This window comes from Elephantulus edwardii, unplaced genomic scaffold (genome assembly GCF_000299155.1).
Source record: "Elephantulus edwardii isolate Elephantulus edwardi_28Jun2011 unplaced genomic scaffold, EleEdw1.0 scaffold00140, whole genome shotgun sequence".
NCBI classification, from domain to species: Eukaryota; Metazoa; Chordata; class Mammalia; order Macroscelidea; family Macroscelididae; genus Elephantulus; species Elephantulus edwardii.
Genome location: NW_006399890.1, coordinates 7413364 through 7436634, shown reverse-complemented (window position 1 = coordinate 7436634; position 23271 = coordinate 7413364). Strand labels below are relative to the sequence as shown.

At 37.0% G+C, this 23271-nt stretch overlaps 1 protein-coding gene across 1 annotated transcript in view; it reads right to left on the bottom strand.

The window, feature by feature from the left end:
• TXNDC16 (thioredoxin domain containing 16) overlaps positions 1–23271 on the bottom strand; it is a 118787-nt gene that overhangs the window by 79106 nt on the left and 16410 nt on the right. Inside the window, 4 exon segments of the mRNA XM_006894373.1 lie at positions 3135–3256; positions 15320–15394; positions 16216–16289; positions 22097–22179. Of these exon segments, the coding sequence (XP_006894435.1) occupies positions 3135–3256; positions 15320–15394; positions 16216–16289; positions 22097–22179 (354 nt within the window).

The window sequence follows — 23271 nt, the reverse complement described above, 5'->3', positions numbered from 1 at the left end:
AATCTCAATCTCTTTACCATCCATCCTGATGCTGCCAATTGGTCCAGTGGTGAGAATCTTTGTCTTCTTGACATTGAGCCTCAATCCATATTGTATTTGAATTTGAATTTGAATCCATATGAATTTGAATTTACTCATATGCATATGCAAATTCAAAGTATGTGACAAGATGTTTAATCATCCTTGCCTCTATTGAGCATTCTGGTTCCCCTTTCATCCAGATAGATTTGTTTGTTCTTTTGGCAATCCATGAGATATCCAATACTCTCCTCCAACACCACAACTCAAAGGCATTGATGATACATTTTTTTTCTTCCTTCCCCCCCCCCTTACTGTGTACTGTCAAATTGGATCCAGATGACACAGAAGGAGACTGCCTGTCCTTCCCTAGTGGAGTATCTGCTGGATTTGAACCATGTGCCTTCAGGATTGCAGCGCAGATTCTTGACATGAGGTCACCAGAACTCCCTAGGCATTGATTCTTCTTTGGTCTTCTTTACTCACTGTGCAACTCTCAGACTCTTGGGAAGCAACCAAAACTGCCAAGGCTTGTATCGGTCAAACTTTACTCTTTAAATATATATCCTTGCTCTTCAGAACTTTGGAGAGGTCCTGAATAACAGATTTCCCTAGTACAACGTCTTTTGATTTCTTTACTGCGGCTATCAAGGCTGTTTTGATCATGGATCCAAGTAAAACTATTATGTTAACAACTTCAATTTTTTCTCTACCTATCATGATATTTAAGTTAGAGCCTCAGAATCCTTGCCTCCAAGGAGCCACCCGGTTTAACCCTCTCCAAGACAAATCTGTTTGTTTTCCTAGCAGTCCATGGTATTCTCAATACTCTTCTCCAGCACCACAGCTCAAAGGCATCAATTCTCCTTCTATCCTCCTTGGTCATTGTCCAACTCTCTGATGCATAACAGGTGATTGCGAAGACCATGGCCTGTATCAGACGCACCTTAGTCTCCAGAGAGACACCACTGCTCTTCAGCACTTTGGAGAGGAGGGTGGAGGGACGGTGCAGGAGAGGAAGGCCCTCTATGAGGTGGATTGATTCAGTGACTGGGATAATTGGGATGGGAGTGTCAGAGACAGTGCGACTGGCACAGGACAGAGTGGAGTTTAGGGCTGTTGTACATAGGGTCGCTATGAGTCGCAGGCGGCTCGACGGCACATAACAACAACAACAACAACAACATCATGATATTGCCTATTTATCCAGTGGTGAGGATTTTTGTTTTCTTGATGTTAAAATGTAAACCATATTGAAGGCAGTAGTCTTTGTTCTTCTGCAGCAGGTGCCTTAAGCCCTTTTCACTTTGTGCAAGAAGGTTGTGTGCCATGTGCATAATACAGGTTGCTGATGAGTATTCTTCTGATCCTAATGCCATATACTTTTTAAATATAGTCCATATTCCAGAATTATTTGCTCAAAATACAGATGAATATGTACGGAGAAAGGATACACCTTTGATGAATATCTTTCCTCATTGTAAAGCGTGAAGTGTTTCCTTGTTCTTATCTGACAACTGTTTTTGTCTCTGTGTGGTTAGAACAATTAAGTATTTTGGGATTCCCTTCTTCTCACTACTGACCTTAATTATTCACACATCAAAAGCTTTTGTATAGCAAATAAAATACCCTTCTGGTATATAAATATCATCTGGTATTCTCTGCTTTCAGCCAAGATCCAACTGACATCAGTAATCATATCCCCTCATGGCACTACATCCTCTGAATCCAGCTCAAACGTCTGAAGATTCCTTGTCAACGTACTGTCTCAGCCACTTTTTAAAATATTTTTTTTATTTTATCTTGCTTTACTTACAAAATTCATATACATTGTTTCTCACACCAGCTATTTCCCATTTAAGCTATTTTTAAATAATATCCTGCAAGATTTTATTTGTGTGTGGTCTGTCTTACTGACATTTTCCCACATTCTCACCTTTCTTGGAAATGGAAATAAATACTGGTCTCTTCCAGTCAGTCAGCCAAAAACCTATCTTCCAAATTTCCTGACATAGATTAATGAACACATCCAAGATTGCATATCTTTGCTGAAATATATCAATTGGTATCTCATAATTCCTGGAATCTTTTATGCCAAAGTGTTCAGGTCTTTTGTTGATAGGGTAGCTATGAGTCATCTACGACTCGATGGCACTTAACAACAACAATCTTCAGTGCAACTTGAATTTCTTCCTTTATTATTATTGGTCCTTGATCATATTCTACTTCCTGAAATTGTTCTGTGTCAACCAATTCTTTTTGGTATAATAAGTAACTCAATTCCTTAAACCTTATTTTGATGTTCTGCCCAAGGTACCTTTTACTACTGCACTCGAGGCTTGAATATGTTCTTCACCTTTTTTTTTTTCAGCTTAAGAATGCTGAGCATGTTCTTTCCTAGTGCTTTTCTAACTCCAGCTCTTTGCACATTTTGCTATAATACTTTGCTTTTTTTTTTTCCCTTGAGCTATCCTGTGGTTTTTCTCTCTTATTCAGCATTTTCCCTTTGTTTTGTCCTCTCTACATTCTGAAGTAAAAGTTTCAAAGTCTCTTCTGACATTGATGGTCTTTTTTCTCTCTCCTGTCTCTTTAATTACATTTGCTTTCTTTGTACCACACATTTGCCAGGAAACATTTTAACTTTTCAAATATATCAGAACTTTATAATAATATTAAGACAGAAGTACAAGAATCTTTCCCATCTTATTCATTAGGCAACTGAGGCACAGCAAAAATCACAATCTCAGCAACTGATAGGGCAGAGGGTCAAATCAAACTTCGGCAGTCTGGCTCCAGAATTCTAATTCAATCACTATACTATGCTGTCTGCTTAAAGAAAGGTAACAGTAAAACTAAAATTTCTTTTCAATTATAGTGAAACCTCTAAAGCCAGAACTGAGGAAGACTACCCAAATTTTTACAGGTCTCACAAATCTTCCACCTTTGACAGGATACAATCTTACTTCTTTTTTGCTATTCTTTTAGAACTGTGATAAGTTTCCCAGCTTTTGCAAGTTTTACTATATTATAATTTTTATCAAAAACCTGACTTTAAGTATTTTAACATATATTACAGTAGAGACAGAGTGAAGAGCAAAGTTAAAGTTAATAAATACCTGGTGTTCCGATGGCTCTTACATAAGCAAATACAATATTTGCTTTTCCTTTTACAGCATTTTCTATATTCTGAAGATCTTCCAGAGTAGTAATATATTTTACTTCATTAAAAAGAAGAGAACTGAAATAGAGAGGTAGAAATATGTGGTATATACTGCAATGGTTGATATTATAGTCAAACTTATCTATTGTTTCCAGGTGGTAAAATACTAATATACTGATTTGATGGTATTTTACTCAATTAATTAATATTTCCAATCAGCAACAGCCAATCAAAGGCTATTACCATCCTCTAATCAGTTGAAGATCTTAAGAACAAAACAAAGGCTTCCAAAAAGAATGGAATTCTGCCTCAAGCAGCTAAGAGATCTTCTGTTGGGGTTTCCAGTCACCTAATCTGTATATTTTGGACTTGCCAGTCCTCAAAACTGTGTTAGACAATTCCCTGAAAGCAACCAATCAGTGTGGAGTGAGATAGAAGAGTCTGAGTGTGTGCTTCTGTTTCTCTGAAGAACCCTGGTGGCCAGCATATAAACTTAGTTATTTAAAACGTATCTGCTGAATACTTTTCCCATAAATATCCCTGCTCATTCTCCATCACAATCACATCAGTGAATTTATATTCACTGGTCAAATAAAACTTTACAGATGTCTCAGCCTTTAATATATCTGAACCATTCAAACAACTAAAAGACTTACGTCCATAGTTACAAGGCCTTGCATGAACAACCAAGGTCTTTCCCTTCTCTTCAACCTCATGTTGTTCGACCACACTTATAGAAATGGTGATTTTTTTTTTCATGCACACCAATGTTTATTGCTGCTTTGTTCACAATAGCAAAGAGCTGGAAACAACCCAAGTGCCCATCAACAAATGAATGGATAGAGAAGCTCTGGTATATTCACACAATGGAATACTATGCTGTATTAAAAAACAAACAACTCATGAAATATCATACAAAATGGGTGACTCTGGAGGATATTATGCTGAATGAAACATCTCAGTCACAAAGGATGATCTGTTTTGTATGTAGAGTGAAAAGGAATAGAGAAAGGATTCATCCCTGGCATACACCTTTCCTGATTTTTAACCAAGCAGTGTTTACTTGCTCTGTTCTGGCGACTGCCTTCTAGTCCAAGTATAAGTTTCACAAAAACACAAACAAGTAGAAGTTTCACAAAAGCACAATCAAGTGTTCTCCACAGACTAGATGTTGAATGTGAATCGCATGCCTTCAGGATTGCAGAGCAGTCTCTTACCACTAGGTCATCAGAGATTTGGAAATTGCACTTATTAAAAAATAAAAGTGATAAAAGATAAATAACATCTTAGTATTATTATAAAAACATTTCAACCTGATGGTCACCCTCAAAATTAAGCCTATAAAATTACATTGGCTTAAATATTTATCTGTTCATCACATATTTCTTGCAAGTTTTTTTTTCACTCACTCACTGTCACTGAATCAGAACCAATTTCTAGCCAAACAATTTCATGTGTTTCTAAGGCAGTAAATCTCACAGGAACAGACTGCCTTTCTTTCTCCTGGGGAATGACTGGTGGAATTCAGCCACCAATAAGGTCTTTAGGTTAGCAGAGCAACTCCCTACAGACAACACCACCAATAGCACCATTCGAATATTTTTAGAAATTATATCATTTTAACTTCTATAATGCCCATAGCGTGAGAAGACAAAGTAAAATATTACAATGAAATGTACAAGGAGCTGGAGTTAAGAAATCAAAAGGGCCGAACTCGCTCAGCATTTCTTAAGCTCAAGAAACTGAAGAACAAATTCAAACCTCAAGTTGATATAATCAAGGATGCTTTGGGCAAAATACTAAATGATCCAGAAAGCATTAAAAGAATATGGGAAAAGTATACAGAGTCACTGTACTGAAAGGAATTGGGAGATACAAGAATTTCATGAAACAACATATGAGAATAAAGAGTCTATGGTGATGAAGGAAGAAGTTCAAGCTGCTTTGAAGGAAATGGAAAAAAATAAGGCTCCAGGAATTGATGGTATACCAATTGACATATTTCAACTAACAGATGCTGCCCTGAATGTGCTCACCAAGTTGTGTCAAGAAATTTTGAGGACAACCACTAGGCCAACTAACTAGAAAAGATCTTTATTTGTTCCCATTCCAAAGAAAGGTGACCCAACAAAGTTGAAATTACTGAACAATATCATTGATATCACATGCAAGCAAGATTCTGCTGAATATTATCCAAAAACAACTGGAACAGCATATCAACAGAGAACTGCCAGAAGTGCAGGTTGGATTTAGAACGGGTTGTAGTACTAGGGATATTACAGCTAATGTGAGATGGATCTTGGCTAAAAGCATGGATTACCAGAGGAATGTCTATCTGTGTTTCATTGATTATGCAAAGGTGTTTGACTGTGTGGATCGTAACAAACTGTGGCTGACTCTGAGAAGAATGGGAATCCCAGAACACTTGATTGTGCTAATGCAAAACCTATATTTGGCCCAAGAGGCAGCTGTCAGAACAGAGCAAGGAAACACTGCATGATTCAAAACTGGGAAGGGTGTACACCAGGGATGTATCCTATTTCCATACTTTTTCAACCTATATGCAGAACAGATTATCCGAGAGGCTGGGCTGTATGAGAAGTGTGGTATTAGGATTGGAGGAAGATTCATCAACAATCTGTGTTATGCAGATGACACAACCCTGCTTGCTGAAACTGAGGAGGACTTGAAGTGCTTGTTGCAAAAGGTCAAGGACTACAGCCTTCAATATGGATTGAGGCTCAATATCAAGAAGACAAAGATTCTTACCAGTGGGCCAGTTAGTTGGCAGCATCAGAATGGATGGTGAAGAGATTGAGATTGTACACAGCTTTAGTTTGCTTAGTTCCACAGTCAACACTCTCGGCACCAGCAGCCAGGATATTAAATGATGTATTGTGATAAGAAAGTCTACTTTTAGGGACCTCTCCAAAGTACTCAAGAGCACTGGTATCACTCTGGAGACTGAGGTGTGCCTGATACAGGCCATGGTCTTTGCAATCACTTGTTATGCATCACAGAGCTCGACAATGACTAGGGATGATAGAAGGAAAATTGATGCCTTTGAACTGTGGTGTTGGAGAAAAGTATTGAATATACCATAGACTGCTAAGAAAACAAATAGGTTCATCTTGGAGAGGGTTAAACTGGACTGCTCCTTGAAGGCAAGGATTCTGAAGCTTCATCTGACATAGTCTGGACATGTCGCAAGGAGGGACCAGACTTTGGATAAGGGCGTTGCTTGGGAGGGTGTGGGTGCAGAGCAGGAGAGGAAGATCCTCGCTGAGGTGGAATGATTTCGTGACGGGGGTAATTGAGGTAGGTGTGTCAGAGAAAGTGAGATTGGCAAAGGATAGAGAAGGGTTTAGGGCTGCTGTACAAAGGTCACTATGAATTGCAAGCATTTTTACAGCACATAACAACAGCATAACTCCCATCACTGTTGGTAGTTTTTATATAACTAGATCCTGAGTCTTTCTTCCGTAGAGTGGCTGGTGGATTCCAGGCATCCAGGTACAAAGGTCACTATGAATTGCAAGCATTTTTACAGCACATAACAACAACATAACTCCCATCACTGTTGGTAGTTTTTATATAACTAGATCCTGAGTCTTTCTTCCGTAGAGTGGCTGGTGGATTCCAGGCATCCAGGCACCAAAGAAGTGTGTCTTTAAGTTAGCAGTGTAACTCCCTATAGACTACACTACCAACAGCTCCATTACTATTTAAAAAAAATTACTGAGCTAGCACTTACTATATGCTAGGTGTTTTCCCTTAAATACTAAAAAAAATATTCTTTTAAAAAAATGATCTATTGTTTTGTTGGTGTTTATTTATTTTATATCGGTTTGCTCACAAAGTTCATGTACATTGTGTTTCCAACTATTCTTCATTCATATTGTTTTTCATACAATCATTCCTATGCATTGGGAAAGTCTGCTCTCAGAGACCTCTCAAAAGTACTGAAGAGCAATGATGTCAGTCTGGAGACTAAAGTGTGCCTGGTCCAGGCCATAGTCTTCGTAACTACTTCCTATGCATCAGAAAGCTGGACAATGACTAGGGATGACAGAAGGAGAATTGATGCCTTTGGTCTGTGGTGTTGGAGTACTGAATATACCATGCATTGACAGGAGATAAAACAGGTTCATCCTAGAGTGGGTGAAACGAACTTGCTCCTTGGAGGCAGGTAGCTTCCTCTGACATACTTTGGACATGTTACAAGGAGGGACCAGTCCTTAAAGAGGGACATCATGCTTGTGAGGTTGGAGAGACAGTGCAAGAAAGGAAGAACTTCGATGAGATAGAGTGATTCAGTGACTAGGGTAATCGGGGTAGGTGTGTCAGAGACAGACTGACATACTCTGACTTATACTGTTTTGCTTTAGAAATTTTCAGTTTTCCAAATCTTGGTGGTGGCATAGCACAAGCCCATTTAAAAGCTGTAATATCATAAACTTTCTTTTCCAGGTTCCCTGTTACAAGGTCTAAAATCACTTGCCTGAGAATAAGAAGAGTTAGTGAAACAAAGAGCCAGAGAGGGTTAAGAACTATTCTGAAAAATAGATGTAACAATAGTTCCAGTGTGAAGTTACAAAATAATACAACCCCCAGTGCAGACAATGCAAACTGACGCATCCAATTAGCAGTAAGTAATGTAACAGTACTCCTTACACTAGCTGTATGTCAGGATTTTAACTATATTGTGGGGCTATATAATCTTTAAATCGAGTTGTTCAGCCCTGCTACTGAGCCTGTGATAGCGTATGTCCTCTCCATATCCTGTACTGTTTAAGCCAGTCAGGCCCAACTGCTGGAGATTATAACTAAAAATCCTCTTCGGTGCATGCCTTCTTGTTTCATTCTTTTAGCAGTTGTCTGAAACTGGTTATTGTCATTAACCCCATTAAATAAATAAGGTCATGGGTCTAGAGAGGTCACATGCCTAATGTCCTAAAGATCATTAAGTAGTCATTATCCACAAACCAGTAATAACCAGAACAACATTTGTAATCTAACGATACCTGTTATTTCCCCGATGCCTTAGTTTTAACATATTTTCTAAATGTTCATTTCAAGACTATGAGGACATCTAAGAATCTCTAGGATCTATTCCACAAGCTGTACTCTTTCACGTCCATCCCAAAGAGGAGAAATAGAGAAAAGAATCTGTCTTGGAATGTTCCTTCTCTGATAAAGTGCCCTTGGCAAGTCCTTCAATTCCTGGAAAAGTCTTCCTTTTTTTTTTTTTTTTTTTGGCACACTTTTTTTGAGACTCTCCTAGTATATAGCCACATGGTAGATGTGTTATATGGCCAGAACTAAGTGACTGTCAAAAAGAAAAATAAGGAGTCTACGAGACCCTGCTTTTATAATAGTAGGCCCCTGGCTTTTTATTTAAAGTAAAAGAACTTCAAAGGAAGTTTTCTCCAAAAGTCCTATATCCCCTAAAGACTAAACTCCCACACTCTACAATATGTGCTAAAGCACAAAATATTAGTAGAAATAGGATCATTAGGAAAACAGTAACTACGATACTGAAGTCTGTATTTTATGCTAGTTTTAAAAAATCTATTTTCTGACAAAATATTAAATCACAAGAACATCAAGTACCGTATCTTAATGAGATTTCACCGTTTCTTACAGTTCTGAATAATCTTCCTCTTTTGCTTTCCTTCATGATTTTTCAGAAGTCAGTAATGAATAGGTAAAAAAGATTGATCTTCACAAATGTTGCCTTGAGGAAACTACCTGCAACCAACCGTCACAGCATGAACTCAGATGAACCCACTTCTCTTGGTGAAGCAAAACCACAAGTAGATATCTCAAATTTTTTTTTCTTAACTGTTAAACTTCCTGCTTTATACAGGGAGAAAGACATCTTATTATTTGTAAAGAACTGGATAAAATTCACTATGTAATTTCATATTAGTTATCCTCTTTTATCTTTATAAAAATCTCAGAAGATTACAATTTTTTTTTCCTTTTTTTAGTTAATTTTAATGAAAATTTACAGACTTTGGATTTCCATTCATTCATTGTTACACTTTTCTCCCTGCCCACCTCTCCACCCCAATTTGCTCTTCTCTTTGGAAAGTAAAAGAAAAATTCTTTCTTTGTTAGATAATCCCTTCCCCCAAGTCCACTTCACTATGCTGCCTTCATTCTGGAGACCTGTCATAACAATAATACCTAATCATAGATTCCTTTTAAACAGTTCTCTCAATATTTTTAACATTTCAAATATTTAATATTGAAAGATGAGAATAACTAGTCATTTAAAAAGATAAATTGCTTGGATCACACAATGGAAGTTAAGGAATAAGGACTCAATTCCTCAATAAATCCTAATTTCTTTGTGTATTATATAAACTTCAAATCTACATTTTAAAATTATAGAACTTTGGTTTTACATCTCTATCTAATTTGGCCTCAGAGTGGTTAGATAGTCAATTTTAAACCTATGAGGCAACTATTTCCTTACAAAGTAAAGCATTCAAATTCCATCAGTTTGAAATATGCATATTTTATAAAACAGTTAAATCTTAATTCTGATATTCTATTTGAATTTCATATATTTTATGAGTCTGTAGTATTTTATGTCTCAAAATTCAAAAAGTACTCATAAATACAAAGTGTACAAAGTACACCTACAAATTCTCTCCCACCCAATCACCTATACCATTTCTAACAACTAAAACCTAAGTTTTTTGTCAAATGAAGAAATGTTGTAGTTTGTTGTTGTTGTTGTTAGGTACTATTGAGTCCACTGTAGCTCATACTGACCCCATGAACAACAGATTGAAATCCTGCCCTATCCTGTTGTCAGATTCATCTTGGCTGAAGGCAGAGAACACCAGCAAGCAAAGTTCTGTTATGTGGATAATTGAAGCTTTTAATGCTGTTGTCACATTTTTCTTCACATATTCCAACTTCTTGGATTATTTGCCTGGCATACAGCTTGAACAGATAGGGTGAAAGGTGATACAGTTCATAGAATGGTGCACTTCTAGTCAAACAGACGATGTCACTAGTGGTCTTCAGTCACCAACTGCTCCTCAGGAGAGAGACGGACAATCTCCTTCTTGTTAGAGTTTATAGCCTCAAAAATCTATGGGAGGGCTGCTCCAAGTTAAAACTAACTCAGAGCATATGCATTTCTACTTGGCAAATGAACACAACACTAACCCACACCTTCCCTGACTTTAAACTATGAAATCTGAACACATGCTTCCTAGCCCAGACTCAGATCCCACATGAGCACAGTTAAGTGTTCTGGAATTCCCATTCTTCTCAACTTTTTTCGTCACTGACTAAGATCCACACGTAGAATGCTTTTATGTAGTCAATTAAGTACAAGAAAATATCTTTCTGACAGTCTTGCTTTCAGCCAAGATCTATCTGACATCATATACCTTGCTCACAGCCTTCTCTGAATTCATCTTAATTTCGGACAAGTCCCTGTTTATATACTAGCTCCAGCCATTTTCAATAATGTTCAGGAACACATACAGGCATAAAATATCTCAGATATTACACTTTGGGCTTAACATTCTCTTCATTCAAACATAGTATTCTTAATATGAGGCTATATTCTAAGAACTTAATTTATTTCCTCTACTATGTCTTGGAGAATCAGCGTAATAAAATTTTAATAGTTCAATAAGTTATTATGTTCTTAATCAATAAAATTTTAAGAATATCATAAAATATCTCACTGAAAAAGTGGACAGCAACATGCCCACATGACAGACCACAAAAATCCAAGAATATAATTCTTTAATTGTGTAAAACATATCTAAATTTAACCATTACACTGTTCTCAGATTTTACTAATTTAATTTTTTTCACCAATTGTGTTTTTCTACATCATTGTAGTAAGGAATTAGAGAAATCTTCTGATCTGATTAAAATGAAATAAACTTCAAATATTCAAATATAAATATGAGACATTGGTCTCGATTAAAAGAACTCTAACACTGTGGTCAAAATACTCAGCTCCAAGCCAAAATATAGATCATGTGCACCTACCAGCCACTCTGGGTCTACAGAATTTCTACTATGTTACAGCATCAAAATTTACTACTCTGTGGTATTGGTTTTGGTTTGAGTCTCAATCAAAGATCTCCAGTGCCAAGTGGTTAAAGCATTCAGCTGCTAACCAATAGGTCAGTGGCTTGAATTCACCAGCTGCTACACTGGATAAAAATGTGTCCATTGGCTTCCTTTTAAGTTTATAACCTCAAAAACCTGACAGAAAGACACCCTGAGTTAGAACTGATTCAAGAGTACTTAGTTTTGTGGTCATGATAATTTCTCTCTCTCCTATTTTGAATAGTATCTACACATTTCTGTATCCTTTGCAAGAAATTATTTCTTTATGTGATCCAGAGAGAAGTACACACATAGCATAATTAGTAAAAAATGCACTTGGCTTCTAAACAAAGCTAGCAACTTCAATTTTCTAAAAAAGTCTCAGAAAAAAGACTCGGTAATCTATTTCTAAAAAATCAACCACAGAAAACACTATGGAGTGCACTTCTGTTCTAACATATATACTGGGTTTCCCTGACTTGAAATCAAACCAACAGCTAGCTATTGGGTTTTGGTTTTATAAAGAGAAATACAAGGAAGACCTGTTATGAAGATTTTATTCAAATATACGTGCCAAGAGCTAAAGCCAAAGAGGAGAAAACAGATTTTTTTTACCAAATTTTGCAGTCCAAAAGTGACCAAACATGCAGTCAAGATACGTTAATGATAACTGGATGCTGGAATACAAAAGTTGGGAAAAATGAAGAAGGAATGGTAGTTGGACAGTATGGACTTGGTGACAGAAACAAAACCGGAAATAGAATAATTGATGTTTGTATATTCAGTGACTATTCATTACAAATAAGTTTTTTAAAAAACACAAATGGGTGGCCACCGTGGTACAGAATGTGTTGTACCAGCTGAAGTGCCACAGCTCCGAGTGTTCCGAACCAACTCCTTAATCCAGCTGGTCCAGCCTGGCACAGCTCAGCCTAATGACACTGTGCAGTTCCAGATCCTGCTGGAAATGACCAGGGTGGACCTCAGAAACTACCTGTAGAGCATCTACCAGGTGCCGGTGGCAGCCGTGAGGTCACAGGTGCAGCACGGTTCCAACAGAAAATGAGATCACAGAAATGTGCGGGTGAAAAAGCCAGACTACAAGGTCACCTATATCCAGCTGGCTCATAGACAGACCTTCACCTTTCCAGACATGTTTCCTGAGAAGTAGCCAGACCCCAAAGGTGACACCGAGGGGGACCCACAAAAGCAGTTCATGAAGGAGGAGCGGCAGAAGCAGAGCCAGGACCCCCGGCATGGTGGTGTCCCCACCTGGTTTGGCCTGTGACATGGCCACTAGGTAGAACCAGACCCAAGCTCCAGTAAAAGAGCAGAAAAAAACCCCAAACAAACCACAAATGGTGATTTTACACATGGACATCACCAGATGGACTGCACAGGAATCAGAGTGACTACATCTATGGAAGGAATTGTTGGAGAAGCTCAATATCAGCAGTCAAACAAGGGTAGGTGCTGACTGTGAAACAAACTATCAATTACTCATGTGCAAATTCAAATTGAGGCTGAAGAAAATGAAAACAAGTCCATATAAACCAAAATATGATCTTGAGTCTATCCCACCTGAATTTAAAAGTCATCTTAAGAATGGTAGGGAACAATGAACACCTATGACTGAAAGGCAGATGAGTTGTGGGATGACATCAAGTGTATCATCCATGAGGGGAGTAAAAGAAAATAGATGTCAGAAGAGACCCAGAAAATTGCCCTAGAGCATCAAGAAGCAAAAATAATGGGGAAAATATGTTGAAGTAAAAGAGCTAAACAGGAGATTTCAAAGCACAGTTTGAGAAGACAAAGCAAAGTATTATAACAGAATGAGCAGAGACCTAGAATGATAGACCAAGAAGGGAAAAACTGTTCTGCATTTCTCAAGCTGAAAACCAAATTCAAGCCTTGAGTTGTATAACACTTAACAGATTGTACAGGAGAGCTCTGGTGGCCTAGTGGCAAGAAGCTGCACTGTAATCCTGAAGGCACACAGCTCAAGGCTATCCTCTTCTCTGCAGGAGAATGGGCAATCTCCTCCATGCAATTAACTACCTCTGAAAAGCTGGCAGAGGGTCAGCTATGAGTTGGTTTTGACTTAAAAATATACAACAGCATAGGCAAAATCTTGATTGATCCAGGAAACATCAAAAAAAGATGGAGGGAATATAAGGAGTCACTGTGCCTAAAAGAAATGGCCAACACTAAAATATTTCAGGAAGTGTCATATAATCAAAAGCCAATACTAAAGAAGGAAGAAGTTCAAGCTGCAATGAAGACACTGAAAAAAATAAGACCCCAGATATCAATGGGATACCAACTGACATGTTTCAAATGAAAGATGCCCTAGACATGCTCACCAGTCTAGGCCAGGAAATTTGGAAGACAGCTGACTGACCCGAATAGATCTAGAGTCCTCCCATTTCCAAGAAAGGTGATGTAACAGAATGTGAAAATTATTGAACAATGTTATTAATATAATATGCAAGCAAAACATTGCTGAAGATCATTAACAAAATGCTTAGAACAGTACATAGACAGAAAATTGCCAGATGTTTAAGCTGGATTTAAAAGAGGTCATGGCACCAGAGATAATCAATGCTAATGTCAGATGGATCCTGGATGAAAGCAAAGAATACCATAAGAATGTCAATTTGTGCTTTATTGACTACAAAGAGGCATTTGACTGTGTGGATCCAAACAAATTATGGCTAACACTGAGAAGAATGGGAATCCCAAAATACTTAATGGTGCTTATGCAAAACCTAGACCTAGACCATGAGGCTGCTGTGGGAACAGAAAAAGGGAACACAACATGGTTTAAAATTAAAAAAGGTGTGTATCACAGTTGTATCCTCTCTCTATACCTGTTCAATCTATATGCTGGGCAAATTGTTTGAGAAATTGGATTCTGTGAAGAAAAATGTGGCATCAGGATGGAAGAAGATTCATCAATAACCTTCATTATGCAGATGACAATATGCTTGCTGAAACTGAGGAAGACATGAAGTGCTTGCTACAGAAGATCAAAGACTACAGCCTTCAATATGGAGTGCATCTTAAAGTCAGAAAAACAAAAATTCTCACCACTGGACCCATAGGCAACAGTATGGCGGAGAAGAGTTTGAAATGGTCAATTACATCTTACTTGGATCCACAATTAATACACTTGGTACCAGCAATCAGAAGATCACTGGGAAAGTCTTCAGTCAGGGGCCTCCAAAAATTATTGAGATGCAATTATGTTAGTTTGAGGACCAACGTACATCAGATTCAGGTCCTGGTCTTTACAACCATTTATTATGACCCTGAGAGCTGGGCAATGAGTAAGGAAGACAGAAGAATTGATACCTTTGAAATGTGATGTGAGAGATAATTCTCAAATATCTTACGGACTGTCAAAAGAACAAACAGCTATGTTTTAGAGACACAATGGTCCAGAATGGTCCTTGGAGGCAAACATGATAAAACTTTGCCTCCCATACTGGAGGCACATTGTTAGGAGAGACTGTACGCAATACCTGGGAAGGTGGAGGGACAGCAAAAGAGAAGAAAACCCTCAATCAGGTGGACTGACACAGTAACTATAGTAATGGGCTCAATTTTGTCAGAGATTGTGATGATGTCACAGAACAGGACAGGGTCCATATCTGTTCTTCATAGAGTTGTTTAAGTCATACTCGACAGCACCTAGCAACTACAACAACACAAATAGGCCAATAATTTGTATTAAGTTAATGGCTAAAAAGATAACAATGAAACCCTAAGATATTCTATGAAGTATAATCACATAAGATAAATCAAAAGATCAACAATAATAAGGGAGCTCTGGTGGCCTAGTGGCAAGAAGCTGCACTGCAATCCAGAGGAGTGACGTTCGAATCCACCAGATGCTCTGCTGGAGAAGGAGGGACAATCTCCTCCTGTACCAGTCAGACCTGATTTGACAGTACACACAAAAAAATAATGAAATAAAATAAAATAATTTTTTTTAAAAAAAACCAATAAGTAAATAAATAGGTGGGTATCACATCTACTTACAAAAGAACATGAGCAACGATGGCGTTCACATCAAATAAGGTATCAGTAGGGAATTCTCTCAGTAATATGTTGCCCCTATAAAAAGTTTAAAAGAGCATTAGAGAAATATCACCTTATACTTTATTTATTTGTCAGTATAGTACAGTAGGATGCAAGTTCTTTGACCTTAGGGTCTTATCATGATCCTATACTTTTATCAGAGGGCTGGCACATAGTAGACACTCAAGTAATCACAAATACTCAGTCAATGGCTTTAAAAAGGTTAAGTCCTGGACCTTGTTTTTAAAAAATAGAAGGGAAAAAAGACATCTCATCAACCTCCCTGTTACATACAAATACAGAGATTTCACAAATTGACTGAGGAGGAAAGGAGTAGAATGGAAAACAAAGTTTCCTCGAGAGTAAGTCCCTGTGGAAACAGGGCTTGTCCTCATTTCCTAAGAAAAATACAAGGGTAGAAAAAAATTTGAGAAATAAGCACATTAGCATATCCAGCTGCAGAAGGATCTCTACTCTGGACATTGGTAGCATTCTCAAAAAAAAAAAAAAAACCCAAAAGGAACCACAAAAGCATATATATTTCATATTAAAATATTAACTGATATATTTATTCCTAATGCTTATCCAGCGCTTATTTAACAGACATTAGTAATAGGAGTTCACATAAGATTCTCATTTAATATATAATAGAATGTCCTCATTTTACAGATAAAGAAATTAGAAGTACAGATAGGTTAAGTACTAAATATAACATCTATTTACTTAGATTTCTTGCTAAGCTTCATATGACTTATGTTTTATATAACCTTATTCTAGCTTAGTGAACTTTCATATACTTGGGATTTGTGGCAGTATAACTTTGTATTTGTCCATTACATTTTTAAAAATCTATTTACCTGAATAAATACGCTTTCATCAAATCATTTTCTTTCCCGCAGTACCTTGATCTCTCTTCTTTGACACAATTAACCTTTAAAAGATTATATTTTTTAATATTGCACGTTTACTAAATACTTAAAATATGTGATTATATATTGTTGTTATTGTGGACCATAGAGTCATAAGTGAACCATATCTCATTCTCCAACATGTTTTCAGAAGCAGTAAATCACACACAAGGTTACTGACCATCTTTCTCCTGCATAGCAGCTGGTGGATTTGAAATGCTACCCCCGCACTGGTGGGGTGTGTCAGAGGCAGTGCGGTTGGCGCAGGATAGAGAAGGGTTTAGGGCTGTTGTGCATAGGGTCGCTATGTGTTGCAAACGACTCAACGGCACATAACAACAACAACAAGTCATAATTAGAATATGTATTTTAAAATCAAAGTCTTTGGTTAAGAAAACAAGAAGGAAAATTAAACACTGCAATTTGTCTCCAGGTCAAAACAATTTTTTTTCAGGAGGTGTATCCTATAACCACCCACTTACTCAGATGCAGTTAATTATGCATAGGAGGTCACATTTAAATTAAGCTGACAGACTACAGAGAAGTAATCAAGTGGAGAAGGAAAGAACATAATAAAAAGTATCGCCAAAAGTCTAGAAGCAAAAGAGTAAATAGTAAGTTGGAAACATGAAAATGTCCTAACAGGTGAGCTCTAGTGGCCTAGAGGCAAGAAGCTGCACTACAATATCTGATGTGAGTGGTTCGAATCCACCAGATGCTCTGCTGGAGGGGGGAGGAACAATTTCCTCCTGTACCAGTCAGATCCGATATGACAGTACGCACACAAAAAAAATAATAAAAATAAAAGTTTTTCTAAAAGGAAGAAAAAAGAAAATTTCCTAACAGCTAGATCAAAGTTATAGGAGACGGTGGTGGTTCCTCATACCCATTCTTCTGTCTTAACAAATCTCTCAAAAATGTGCGTGCTCCATTATAACACTCTATCTTCTCCAAAAGCTAGAGAGGGTCAATGAAGTTCCAGTAAAGAATACTAGGATTCTTGTTGTTGTTGTTATGTGCCATCGAGTCGTCTGTGACCCATAGCAACCCTATGACAGTAGCTCTGAACCCTTCCCTGTCCTGAGTCAGTCTCACGAATTCTGGTAAACCAACCCCCATTTCCCCAGATACTGTATCAATCCATCTCATCTGGGGTCTTCCTCTCCTGCACTGTCCCTCCACCATTACAAGAATATGTCCTTCTCCAAGGACTGGTCCCTCCTGGCCATGTGCCTAAAATATGTAAGACAGAGCTTCAAATTCCTAGTCTCCAAGGAAAAACTTGGTTTCATCCTCTTCAAAACAGACCTATTTGTTTTCTTGGCAGTCCACGGTATGTTCAAGACTCTTCTCCAGCACAACTCAAAGCCATCAGTTCTTCTTCTGTCATCATTAGTTATTGTCCAGCTCTCTCTGAAGCATAACAAGTAATTGCGAAGACCATGGCCTGGACTAGGCACACCTTTGTATCTATCTAGACTGACATTGTTGCTTTTCAGCACTCTGGAGAAGTCTCTGACAGCAGATTTTCCCAATGCAATTTGTCTTTTGATTTCTTGACTGCTGATGTTAAAGAGTGTTGATTGTGGAGTCGAACAAATGGTAAATGTTAACAACCTCAATATCTTCTCCATCTATCATCATGCTGTCAATTGGCCCAGTGGTAAGAATCTTTGTTTTCTTGATGTTGAGCTACAATCCATACTAAAGACTATAGTCCCTGACCTTCTGCAGCAAGTACGTCTTCAGTTTCAGCAAGCAAGGCTGTGTCATCTGCATAATATAGGTTGTTGATGGTTCTTAGTAGGCTCTTTGTAAGTAGGCATTTAGCCAACTGGATACTCTTGCTTTTCTCCTTCTTCCCAACAAAACAAGTATTAAAGTGACAAAAGCACTATGTGACCAGAAGAAGCTACTTGGTTAGGATGCCGAGATGAAAATGTGAAAGGAAGCAATGCATTGGGGGGGCAGCGGGATGGCCAAGTCTGACTTCTATCTACTTTATAAAGGAGAAGAACTATTCCCATAAATAATATTTCTAGCAGCAAAGAGATAGCTGCTCAGCTAGACACACTACCCACTATGCTCCTGCACCTCTTTCTACCAATCATTTAAGTCTGACATTCATTGCTGACTCACAGATATTACTCACAGCTGTGTTACCAAGAGTGAGGTTTATTACAGAAATAATCTGGAGAATGGGAGAAGCAATAATATACCCAATGCCAGTCCAGGTTTTAGCCCAACAGTCTAAAGGCACAACTTCTCAATTACTCCAGGCTCCAGTTTTAGTTCAGCAGTCAGCTTTTCCTCTTATCATCTGGTTAGAATAGCAAGATTTTTTTTTATTTTATTAATTTTAATGAACATTTACAGAGATTTTGGGTTTCCATTCATTGTTGCACTGTTTTCCCTCCCCTCCCCCCCAGTTCGTTCCTCTTTCCTCCCTCTCCCCCCACCCCGAGAGTCTGTTTTAATTTTCCAATAATAGCAAGATTTTTAACTGTGGCCTATCTCAGGGCTCCTCTGGTTACACCTTGCAACAGTTTCTTCACAGCAATGCCACAGTCTCTCTACCGCCATCACCAGTGTCTTGTTTTCACCATGGTCTTGCTCTCACCAGGGTCTTACTCCAATCTCACTCAAGTCTTGCTGCCCAGTGTGGGATACACTCTCTCTCTTATCCTAGTCTCACAAATATTGATAATTTGTAAGATCATATGTCTGCAGTTAAGGTACCTGGATATCAGAGAGGTCTAACGTAATATCTAGAAAAGTCCATTTTTTTAAAAAGCCACAGAAAAAAATGATCCTGAGTCCTTGACAATGTTAAAGGAGCCATACTAGCCCTTGATACCTTACAATACAGATTCGATGTGAAGAAAAAATGGAGGAAGGGAGGAAGAGAATAATGGCAGCAACATAATGTGGAGAGCAAAAGAGAACAAAGAAAAGGAGGCAGGTTACAAGAGTATAATATAAGGCAAGGATAACTGGCATGTAGAGTAAAGCAGAAAAGGGCAGAATAGATTCATTAGAGACTAGCAATAAATACAAATAAAACTAGGGAGAAGATAAAGAATATCTATGCAGCATGGAATAGCAGAGGTGAGGAAAACAGTAAAAACAATGTTGGGGCAAATGGATGTATGCTTAACTAAAACTGAGACTGTAAGAATTTTGTTTTTAATCTTATTTGGGTTTTTGTTTTTAAAGATGGTTTCTATATTGTATTGCTTGTTTTCTTTTAATGATGGTGTTTTATATTGTTTTGTTTACTTTCATTTTAATAGGTTTGAGGAACAGAATAACAATTTGAGGAAGTTACATTTATTTTAAAATTACAAAAGGAGAACTGAAATTAAGAAAATATATCAGAACTGAAAACTAAGATTTAACAGTCAGCATATAACCATAACTTTAAAAACTGTATTTTACTATATTCCATTTTCACTGTTTTTGAAAATCAGAGGATAGGGTACTGATGACAATATAACAGATCTGACCTTTCACTTGCCTATCACTCTGCTTAGCTAGTCATTGCTAGTGAATCAGAACTCATACCTGAAGCTTCATTGGGCTTTCAAAGGAGTAAATCACATAGGAAAAGATTGTCCATCTTTCCTCCCTCAAGTAATTCATGGATTCATGCCTTTAAAAGCCAATGAGCCAATTCTACTCTACACACTTGGGCTTACTATCTATCTAGTTAGACTTGACAGTAACCAATGACAATTACCATTTGTTAGCCATTTTTCTAGCCACAAACAGTTAAGTTCCAGTATAAATCTTTATCTTATAAACTTACACTTTTGTCTAGGATATCATGCTTGGAAGGTTCACATAACTGCACAGGAGAGAAGGCAATAACTGGGGTAAAGAGGCTAGGTGTATCAGAAACAGTGAGATTGGCTCAGGATAGAGCAGGGTTCAGAGCTATTGTGCATATCATCACTTTGTTATAGTCAACTTGAACATAACAACAACAACAAGAAATATATGTATCTTTTAAGATAATATGTAAGGTTAAGCAATTATCAGTGCTCTATCAATAAAAATATAATAAAGGGACATAAGTAATCAAGCCTTCTTTGAGGAAGTGACATTTGAACAAAAAAATTGAATTCATTAAGTGATTTATTTCCATCCATAAATATGCAGAAGCTATGAGTTCTACATATTTGAGTTTTCTATAGTAAAAGAATATACAGAGCCCTATAACAATAGCACATCTAACAAGTTCAAGTAATAGAAAATTAAAAAGTATGTGAAGAACACCGTAAGCAAGATGGAAGGACAGAAAAAGATCAGAGAGGAAACCACTGCCCTCAATGAGGAGTTTAGATTTTTATCATAACAGTAATAGGAGAATGTATAGTGACACACAAAAAGAATAATCTTCTAAAAAAGATCTGCTTGAAGTAGTAAGTGTTCAAAACAAAAGACGTCACTTTGAAGATTAAGATGACTTTTACCCAAAGCATAACACTTTCAATTGACTCAAATGCATGTAAAAGCCAGACAATGAATGCTGTTGTTGCTGCTCTTGTGTGCCATCAAAAGGAACAGATTCATAGCTGACCTTCCAGTGGATTTTCAGAGGCTGGAAGAGGCTCATTTTTCTCCTGAAGAGCAGCAGGTAGATTAGAACAGCCTACTTTTAGGTTAGTAGCACAACTCCTGATCACTAGGACACTAGAGCTACTAAACAATGAATAAAGGAGAGCAGAGAATAATTGATACCTTTAATTACAGTGTTATGAAAACTACTAAATATATAGACTGCTTGAGAACAAACAAATCTTGCTTCACAAATATTGGGTATATTATCAGGAGGGACAGTACCTGGAGGAAAACATCATGCTTGGTAAAGTGGAAAGTACGCAAAAATGGGGAAAATCCTCAATGAGATAGATAAAGTAACACAGTGACAGCCACAATAAGTTAAAACATCAATGAATGGGAGAGGTGCACAGGATAAGACAGAACTGCATTCAATTGTATATTAGCATAGAGCACTGAGTCAGGACCAACTCAAAATAACTAACAATAATACATATTTAAAGCATATGGTCAAAATAATCTTTCTACACTTTCTATCTTCTGAACCACAGCAACAAAGATCATCAGTAGCTATATGTCACAGAAGAAAGGCTGATGAACTAAGAATAAATGAATGCATACAGAAAGTTAAGTAGATACTAATTTTTTAAAAAATTAATGTTACTATTTCTCACTAGATTTAATGTAGTCCAAATTCCATGTTTAATTAAAGGCTCATATAGTATCCAATTCATAATGCATGTCAAAATTTGTCTTACTATTCCAAGGCAAGCTTGAACTCCTTTTGAAAAAAATTAAATATGCAACTTCAAGTTAGATTATTTTAACTTTGTTCTAAAAATAAACGTGAAAAACTGGAACACAGCAATTGCAAAGACTTAGAAGAATAAAGAAGGAAAAACACTTCAATTATCACAACATTGTTACATCAGTTCCTGCTAAAAGGAATTCAATAAATTTTTAAACTGTGGATATCCATTACAATACATATATTGGACAATACAAAAAACTAACTATAGATTTGAAAAACTACATCATAGCTTTAATAGCATGGTGTACAGAATTGAATTATGCTCTAAATGAAAGATTGTAAGCAGCTTATTTCCTACTAGTTCACATTATTATCTGAAGTTACCTTTTTGTGCTGTGTCTTCATCTTAAAAAGAGAAAAAAATAACATTTTTCCAGTATGGAAATATTTTTAAATATTCAGTTTTATGTACAGAGTTGTAATACATCACTAATATTTTACTAAATGTCTTTGTACCTTTGCCACTGAAATTCCATAATCTTGGAGAGGCTGAACAGCTTTCTTCAATTCTTCAAGAAATATTGAAGTATTTGGAGAATCTAAAATAAGAAAATATTCCTGAAGGTTCATGAACTACCTTTTAGAGAAATATCAACTTTTAAAAGTAAAGCCCCAAACTGCAAACATTAATTTATATATACTAGTCAGCAACAAAACAATCAAGTAATCAAACACATTTAGTTACCTAATTTTATATCCTTATTATTCTATATTTTTATTTCTGATGTTTTTATTGAGCTATTTTTAATTTTGTAAGCTACCTTTAAAGTTTTCAAATTAAGAACAGGATAAATGTTTCATTTAAACCTAACATTTGGAATTATCCTTTTTAATTGAAAACTTGATATACAATCATACACACACATACACACGCAAATTTCAAAATTATTTTAAAAAACAAGTTTCAAATTAGTATTATAATAAGATAACAATAAAAGCAGGGATTCATTAGCTTACTAATTCCATTAACATTTTTAAAGTATTAATGTAAGGGGACCATTCAGGTGCACAGACACACAGAGAACGAAACGCACAGCACAAGCCAGACAGATAAAATTTGAGTGAGAAATATCCTTAAAATAATTAGTTTGATACACAATCTCCCTGTACACCCCCACCCTGACCCCTACCCCGAGTATACTCCACTCTGCAATCATCATTCCGGACTCTTATAATAATCATAATTCCCTAACATATATTACTTTTAAACTATTCTCTCCCTCAGCGACTTCAATACAGTAAACATAACTTATCCAGTTTTTCTCAGTCTTACCCCCACCCCGATGTCAGCCCCATTCTACAACAGTAGCACCATATAGTATTTGTCCTTTTGTGACTGAGATATTTCACTCAGCATAATGTCCTCCAGGGTCACCCATTTCTGATTTCCCTTTGTTAACTTTTAATAGATTAAATGTGTGGAGATGGCAACTAGTGGACAGTATAAGAATATAAAAATGAGCGTCCCTTTTCAGCAGGAAGTAGCTAAGAGACTATGCCATCCCCTTTTCCTTATGAATCAGGGTGAAGTTTCTCTCAGGGAGGAGTGATAGGGAATGGCAAAGGACACACTGACAAAGGAGATTAATCAGAACTGGCTTTGACAAGCACTGTGGCAATTGGACAATTAA